Here is an 8,525-nt window from a genome sequence, read left to right on the forward strand (position 1 = left end):
CCCTGGCTCTCAGCCGGCTTTCCTCAGATGAAATTCTCTACATCATCCTCCCCAGTTCCAACCCCTCCTCTCTCCACCCCGCCCCGCCCTGTGCCCATCCCTGCTGGCCACTGGGTCCATCGCCCAGGAACCGCCTCCCCTTTCTCCTCCCCTGCGGTTCTTTCTGGTTTTCCCCACCGTTGGCATCTGGCCGGGCACAGCCACCACCCTCCCTCTACTCTCCCCACTTCCCCTTGCTCCGCACTGGTCTTGTTCCCTTTCCCCTCCCCCACCCAGCCCACCTCTGACAGGCCGCGGGAGTGAGGAGGATACATTCCTTTAGTCCCTCCACTGCTGGTCCTCCCTCCTCCGGGAACCTGAGGCTCTGAGCTGGGGCGTCTTTCTTCCTATCTCTACACAGTTCTTCACGCCACCCCATTAACCACCAGCAGCCTCTAAGAAGGCTGAGGTGCCCCCACAGCGCTGACCTACATAGCCTGGCCTGGGGCGGGAGGGGCTCTTCCCCAAGTCCCCTCTCCCCTGGCCCCGCCTCCTTTCTTCATTCCCCCGACTCCCTTCCTTCACCTCTTTACCTTTACAAACCCAAGAAGGGTTGAGTTTCAGACTGGGGCAAAGAGGCTAGTCTGCTACCCCACCCTAAATTTTGAGAAATTAATGTTCAGCCCAGGAAAGCTTTGGTTTTCCCATAGATCCTTTTCCCCAAATATCTTGCTCTCTCCTTTTGCTGCCCCGCACCCAAGTATAGGTTTCCTTGCCCAGATTTTACCACCACTAGGACTAGAGCCAAAGTGGGGCCCCCTCCGCCCTGTGTTGTTGTTTTGCTTCAAGGAGAAGCCCCCTCTCCTTTGCCCACGCCCCCCTCGACAGCCTCACCCAGGCCCCCTTGCCTGCCCACTCAGAGCTCCGCGGCGGGTGGGGGACGCGCGGGGGAGCAGAAATGTTTGCATACAGCAGTTTTGGGGATCGTTCTGGCCACCCAACCCCTACAGACATACATACACAAACACCCAACACACGCCCTGACTGAAACAGCGACAAATCTCACTCCGCCCCCAACACACACTGACACAGACATACACACAGACTCTGACACAGAAACGCAGCACCAGACACCAACATAGACGCGCACACCCAGACACACACGGACATCAACACATCCAGACCCCGGTTGCTCAAAATAGACAGCAACCCCCGAGATCCACATCCCTGCTGCACGCGTAGACATACACAGTCGGCCGTGTACACAGGAGGGTGCACACGCCGGCACACCCCACGGTCCTCAGAGACAGCGATGCTCAGAGACAGACACAAGGGTATTCCAAGAGGCTGGCGACTTGAACCCTCGCTTCCAAACAAAGCCAACAGGCTCCCTGCGCCTGGCTCCCCGTCTGAACCCCCACCCCGGGGCACTGGCCACCTCCCCTGGCGCCGCCCCCTCCCTCACTCACCGTCCTGGGAAAGATTGGCCCCGCCGGGCGCCCAGGAGCAGGCGAGGAGCAGGAGCAGGGGCAGGGCGGAAGGGGCCCCCATCGCGCTTCCTGGCCACCTCCCTGGCTGGGCGCTGGCGAGCCTAGATCTCCGGGGACTGGGGCCGGGGGTTCTGGGTAGCCGGCGTCGCTGTCCAAAGGGGCGACCCCGGAGCGGCTTCCAAGCCCGGGGCCGAGGCGGGTACCGGGAGGGAGCCGGCGCTGCTGCAGTCGCCGGGATTAAATAGGGCGCTCGGAGCAAACCATTCGGTTGGAGGTGGAGGGGTGGTGACGGGGGGCTGGGCTGGTGGCGGGGGGGTCTGGATGCCGCATTCCCTACTCCCCCTCGCCTCCCACACCCCCTCCACGCTTTTGTGGTGCCTTCCATCTTCTCCCCCGGGAGCTCCTCCAGCATCACTCGGGTGTGGAGCAAAGGGAGGGAGCTGACTCAGAAGTGGGACCCCATACGCACCCCTCTTAGTCTTGGGGTGGAGAGAGGGGAGGTGGACAGGGCGGTGGGCCAGCTGGCGACAGAGTCCACTGCAGGCCTGGGCAAGGGCGTGCCCACTAGCCTGAGGTCCTCCGGCCCCGCCTTCTCCTTAGGCAACCGGGATCCCCAAAGCTAGGACACCCCTCTCCACTGTGTGACCAAGGATGCCTCCCCAGGGTACCTAATTACTCAAGGCATTCTCCGAAGCATAAACCTCCGTAGTTCTCTTACTCAAGACCCTCTTCTTAACTGTCCAGCAACAATCTGTGGCTCCAGGCAACATCCCTTGCAAAGCCGACCCCAGGAGGCCACCGGACCTAATCTCCTTCAAGCCTTCTTTAAAGACGTTATTCCAGACACTAAACAAGGAAGTATCCTGTAAAGTTACTTGGTATTTTCCTCCTCCGTGCTCTGTCTTAGACCCTGTTTCCCAAAACTCGCCCCTCAATATCCTTTCTGCTCAGTCTTTCAGGGGCTCTTCTCAACTTTTAGCTAGTAAGAACCCAGGGTGAAAGCGAGACTCACAGACCCTCTTACAGACCAAGAAACAGTGAGTAATGCAACTCTTGTTCCCTGAGGCTATAGAGAAGATGGATGAGAAAGACTGTGTTTGCACTTGCTCACATTCAAAAAGTCCCAAGTCCCTAGTGTTTGCTGTTCTTCTAGGTTATCTCTGAAAGAGTTTTGGTGTGTTTAAAAAGAGGATCTTTCTGGGTTCGTTAGGTCGAAATTTAGCTTGGGAGAATACATTTCTAAATTTTAGAATTGTAGAAATCAGGGAATTTTAGGTATGTTAAGAATTCTTAGAGAATACCTGATCTAACCCAAAGGAAGTTAGCAGATCTAATCCAGGTTTTACATTCACTGAGAAATAAAAGATCCAGCATTAGGAATGGTAAAGAAAAGTACATAGTGCTTTATTCTACAAGTGGGATATGGGTGGTTCTACTAACATCTCCAGTCCATTTTCTGTGCTGCCTTCCTGTGCTAGCATTTAATGTTTGGGTAATCATTCCTTCCTTATGTCAAGGCTTCTTAACTCTTTATGGTGATGTTACCAATGTCTCTGTCATCTAAGAACCTGGGGACAGCCTGCGGAACATATTTCGTAACCAGTAAAGCCTTGTCTAAGTGACAGGCAGTTATCTGGGGCTGAGAGAGTACTGTTCAGGGCACCCCTGCAGGCTGGTCTGGGTCTGCTCCGATATTTTTCACTCACTGTTTCTGGAGTTTAAAGTTTCTATAGAAGAAATCTGCTTGCCTCTTGGATGTTTCCTGACTGTCTAGGTGGTTATTATTTCTTCCCAGGCAATATTGAACAAGGTTCAATTTGACCTGTCTTGGTGACACCAAATCATGTCGTTACCTTTCTGAGATCATCACTACTGTTTCGAAACCCAAGCAGAGGAGATAGGACAGTGAATATTGCAGGAATATGCAGATGCGGATGTAAGACTGGGAGGAGACTGGACCAGGAAGGTGGAGATTGCAGGAAGATAAGACTTTTTGATGGAGGTGGGACTAGGTTGGTGTGAGGTTAGTTACGATATGAAAAGGAAGGGGGCATGGTAAAATAATACAAAACCTAACTACAAAGCAAAACAAACTTACCAGCCATGGTGAGAAAAATCAGGCTTTTCTTGTTATAGGCTCTTGATGGATAAAGAGTATTATATTTGAACTAGAAGAAACCTTAGCTTAGCTGTCATGTAAGTGGATTTAGGTAGAACAGGGTAAGTGTGTGTGTGTGTGGAGGTGAATTAGATGGGGGTAGGCTGGATGTGGGATTAAGTCCCAAAGTCCTCTAATTAACCATCTTTTCCTTCCATCTGCTGCATCCCAGAGGTCTCCTTCTGCCTGTCCTTAATTCTCTGATGACTGCTGCTCTGGCCCCGCCCTCTACTGTAACTGCAAGGGATGGATGGGTACTATGGGTGGGAGGGGGGAAGTGGAGCTGTTTTGGAGAGACTGTATTAAGGCTAGCAAATGAGACTCTGGACTGCTCTTTTCCTACTGGCTCCTCTTCCCTTCCCTGTATCATCATCAGTATGAGTTTTGGCAGTGTTTTAGTTCTTGGTAATATGAGGTTGCTGTTGGCTTTTAGAATTATGGAATAAAAACATGTTAGAGTTGCGAAAGACCTCCAAGATCATTGTCCTCTTAGATGGTGTCTTTCTTGAACAGATGAAGGAAATGGAGCTCAGACACCCAGTGGCTTCCTGTGTTCTGCAGCTACCTAGTAAAGACTAACAGGACTGGATGAAGGACAGAGAGTGAGTACCCTTGGGAGGTAGGAGGACTGAGGAGAATCAGATCCAGTATCTGAGAACAATGTCTAATTTGAAGTGCTCTCTTCTGTTTACCTCGGAATGGTAATTTCTCCCACATGGTGTACACTCTGTTTGGAAGAACCCATTCTCTATAATTCTTCTACTACTGCACTATCTGCACTGATCCCACCCCCATTTTACAGGCATGCCATTTGCTTAGGAAAGGGGGCCTCCGCCAAAGAAAGAGTGACCTGCAAGGATTATCTCATCATAAAAATAGGTAGAATGTAAGTATCTGTGTTGGATTGTGATCTCTATGGTTACTCAGCACTCGAAAATGCCGTGACATACAATTTGCGTTTCCCAGAGACTTGCACAAGGTCTGAGGGGGGTTGTCTGTGGGATTACAGAGATGGCAGCTACAAGGAGATTTGTGGGGAGCCAAGAAGGGGAGTGATGAGAGGGAGAGAGCTTGGCCTCCGGCATGCCCCTGTCCACTCAGCAACAGCCTGGGTATCTGGGGGTGTGGAATGTGATACTGGCACTGATGCTGGGCTAGACACAGCTGTGTGGGCCCTGGGCATTCTTTCCCCACGCAGCTTCTGCTGAACGGGGAAAGAGAAGGAACTCAGTTTGTAGAGGGTGAGTTTTGTGTATTCATCTGGTAGAGATCAGCAGCGCCTATAGAGGAGACCTATGAGAAGATATGACTCAGCCCTCACTCAGTTCCCCCCTCACACTCTGACCCTTCTCCTCTCTGTGACTTGGTAGACTCTATGCAGGTTCGCACACTGTTTTCCTCTTCAATTTTCCACCCAACTAAACCAGTACTTGCCAATGCCACCCCTTGCTTCTATTATCCAGCTTTAATTAACAGCACCCTTAATAATAACCTCGGTACGAATTTTAATTCTAACCTTAATTGAATTCTAATTTTAATCCTAACCCTAATCTATTAAGGATTCTAACCACCAGTCCTAATGGCAGCCCCAACTCAATTATCAGTTTTAACCAGTATCTTCATTCTAACCAGGTTTGAGCTGGCAACTAGGGAAGCCACTTGCACGTGATTAAAACATGGTCCCATGAACGGAGAAGCCATCATTGCCAGCCTTCATGCTGAGTGCTTTATATACACAGTATCTCCTGTGGGCACTGGAAGCTACCTAATGTAGTTAAATTTATTAGTTCCTTACCAGTGCAAAACATGCTGTAACATGATTATAACTGTAATCAGAGGATCCAAGCCAGGCCTGCTTGATAGGTGACTCTGTACTCACCTCCTCTCCGCCAACAAGTAATTCTGAGCAACCGGCTCCTAAAAGTCCTAATGGATCCACCCTGGCTTGACTTCTCCATATCATTCCTGGTTTTGATTTATTTTTAAATAACTAATGGTACAGAGATGGTGCAAATTACAAAAATCCCCACATGTCCCTGCCCACAGACCCTATTGGTACTTTGAGACATTAAACTAATTTATTGATGAAGTTAAAATATTCAGACTATAGAAAGAAACTAACTGCAGAGAAAAGCCTCCTCCCCTTCGCCTTCTTGGAGCAGCCATATTGCACAACCCCAGGGGGCATCATTCTAATTGGAGTTGCATAACTTGGCAGCACTGCCTCCCACAGCTTTCCAGGCAAGCAGATAAAGTCAAGGTAAATATCTACCAAATTAAATCGCCCTGGGTATGTGTGTGACTTAAGCATGGCAATCACTAGATACTTTGAGTTTATAAATAGCCACAACAATTAAGGGTCAAGCTTCCAGCTCAATTCTTTACATTTATCACACATTTTTAATATTCCTATGTCTTTTGTGCAGCATCTATCACCTCTCTATTACAGATGAGGACCCGGGGACCAGAGGAAACCCACTTGCACAATGATGGGGAACAACACATCCAGGCCTCAAAGTCTACATTAACTTTGTACTTAGCCAGAAGAGCTGCTCAGGGCTTGACTCTGACTCTGAAGGTCGTGTGGGCTTAGTTCTTAATGTCAGAGAAGTGGAGTTGCCTGGCATTAGACAAGAGGATGACCTATGAGGCTGTCGATGGACTCAGATTGATGTAGAAGGAGACAATGTGAGGGAGAAGGGATGTGAATCACTATGTTACAGAGGAAATGAGTAAAAGGTGAGAGAGCAGAGGGGAAATATACAAATATGAGCAGAGACTGGGGAAATTGTTTTGTGATAAATTCAAGCAAAAACAAAATCATATAATAAATATGTGTGTCACCATTGCTCCAGCTTCTGGCTGATTGATGTATTATGGAAAGACAGTAGACATATATAATCATCTTCAAACAAAAATGCACATTTTCAGTTACATGGGGATCGGTAGCCTTCTCCAGAGAAATATTTCCACACTGCTCACCTTGATTCTGTGTTCTAGCAATATCAAGCTGCTTGTAATTTCTCCAAGATACTTCCTTGTTTCATGCCTCAGTGTCTTTGCACACATTGTTTTTCTATACCTGGATCGCCCATCTCATCAAGCCTGATGAAAATCGTGTTTATTCATCCAAACTTTGATTAGGTGCTCCCACCCGCTTAAAGCCTTCCACCCGAGGGTAACCTTGTCTTTCTGGGTGCTACCACTGTACAAAATGTATACCTCAACTATTACAGTTCTCTCACTGTGTTGCAATGATTTTGCAGTAATTTTCTTCTCTAACTGTGCACTCTTTGAGGGCAGGAATGATATTTCATGAATCTCATTATTGCCAGTGTGAAAACTAAAAGAATCACAATTTCACTTAAGTATGAATTAAACCAAACGACAAATGTGTGAACGTGGGCTCAATAAAACATTTTCCACATAAGAACATAATGCATATAACCATAGTTCATTGGAATTTTTCACACAGGTATGTACGCATTAAGTTATTTGAATATTCCATTTATAAGATGATGTAGCTGATTGTAATGTATGTGTACACATGTATATAGAATACCTTTTATAAGTATTATAATTGTCTCTGATCTGTCTGTCTACCTGTCTGTCTGTCTGTTATCTGTCTTTGCTGGTGTTCTAACCCAGAGTCTGGAGTTTGCTAATCCGACATACTACCACTGAGCTACATCTTTATCAGCCTGTTACTTTCTTCTGTATTGCTGTAGTTGTGGAAAACACTCATCATTTAGACATCCATCATTCGTAATTTGGACAAATAGCTTTAAGGATCCACACTTTATATACAAATTGGTGGTTCATTCTCAACGCAAGAACTAAGAACTGGCTGTAAAATAATAGTCAGAGGCTTATTGGCTGATTTATGTGTTGTTTCTCTCGGGACGACCCAAAGAGAAGTCCTAAGACATTTCTGAACAATTGCATTCTTTTGCATTTGTAAATATAGAGTAAGTAAAACGAGAGTCTTTATAAACACACCTGGAGAACAAACATTCCCAGGCTCTGTGAGAACATTACAGGTTCTCTCCAGATCTGAACTCCAACCTCAGATCATTCCTTCCTTTGTGCATAGCCTGTTGAGAAGTTTCTATGTGATGAACAATACTGGTTGCAAGTGGTTAGGCATTTTGTGGTAGCCTATTAAGAAATGATATAAACTATTGTTTGTTTGTTTATTTTTGACACTGCACCTCAAGCAGCCCAGACTGGCCTCTCACTTCCCACTCCCCATCTGTAAATGACTTTGAACTCCTGATTCTCTTGCTTCTACTTCATAGGTTCGAAGATTATAGGCAGGTAATGGTAGCTTCATCTTTTTTTTTTTTAAGTTAAAAAATGAAACACGCCGGGCGGTGGTGGCGCACGCCTTTAATCCCAGCACTTGGGAGGCAGAGGCAGGCGGATTTCTGAGTTCGAGGCCAGCCTGGTCTACAAAGTGAGTTCCAGGACAGCCAGGGCTATACAGAGAAACCCTGTCTCGAAAAACCAAAAAAAAAAAAAAAAAAAAAAAAAAAAAAAAAAAGAAACACTCAGTAGATTGATTTTTCTCACCCCATTCCCAAATCCCACTCCAGGTTTGAACTATATTTATCTGTGAGGAATAATATGAGTCCAGGAGAGGTTACAATTTGGGAACACCAATAACTGATAGCAAAGACCATTCTAAGAGGAATGGGCTGCTTTTTGCAGTCCTTAAGTGAGGGCGACTTTTTAAATGCTGTTATAAAACATCACCCTTTGGTAAAAGCAAAACGGAAAGATGAGGAAGTCATGAAAACCACATTAGAGGAACTCATCATCCAATAGAGAAGACAGGCTTGCAAACACGCGTTCACAAGATGGTATGGGAAAATGTATATATGAAACACAGAGGGAGT

General features: G+C 47.1%; 1 protein-coding gene and 1 long non-coding RNA gene across 3 annotated transcripts in view; one reads left to right on the forward strand and one right to left on the reverse strand.

The window, feature by feature from the left end:
- The window catches only part of Cadm3 (cell adhesion molecule 3), a 30,394-nt gene extending 28,525 nt beyond the window's left edge, over positions 1–1,869 (reverse strand). The window contains exon 1 of one of the 2 annotated variants that reach the window (XM_021159748.3): positions 1,449–1,869. In XM_021159748.3, coding sequence (XP_021015407.2) covers positions 1,449–1,854 — 406 coding nt within the window. In that variant the 5' untranslated portion in view covers positions 1,855–1,869. The remainder of the gene's footprint in view (positions 1–1,448) is intronic. The other variant, XM_029479784.2, reaches the window with a different exon arrangement.
- The window catches only part of LOC147006273 (uncharacterized), a 32,987-nt gene extending 26,524 nt beyond the window's left edge, over positions 1–6,463 (forward strand). Inside the window, exons 3-5 of the long non-coding RNA XR_015048458.1 lie at positions 4,141–4,229; positions 4,430–4,513; positions 6,077–6,463. This is a non-coding gene — a long non-coding RNA (uncharacterized LOC147006273). The remainder of the gene's footprint in view (positions 1–4,140; positions 4,230–4,429; positions 4,514–6,076) is intronic.
- The last annotated feature ends 2,062 nt before the right edge of the window (positions 6,464–8,525 follow it).

This window comes from Mus caroli, unplaced genomic scaffold (genome assembly GCF_978045245.1).
Source record: "Mus caroli unplaced genomic scaffold, Mus_caroli_1 scaffold_1, whole genome shotgun sequence".
In the NCBI taxonomy this organism is placed as follows: domain Eukaryota; kingdom Metazoa; phylum Chordata; class Mammalia; order Rodentia; family Muridae; genus Mus; species Mus caroli.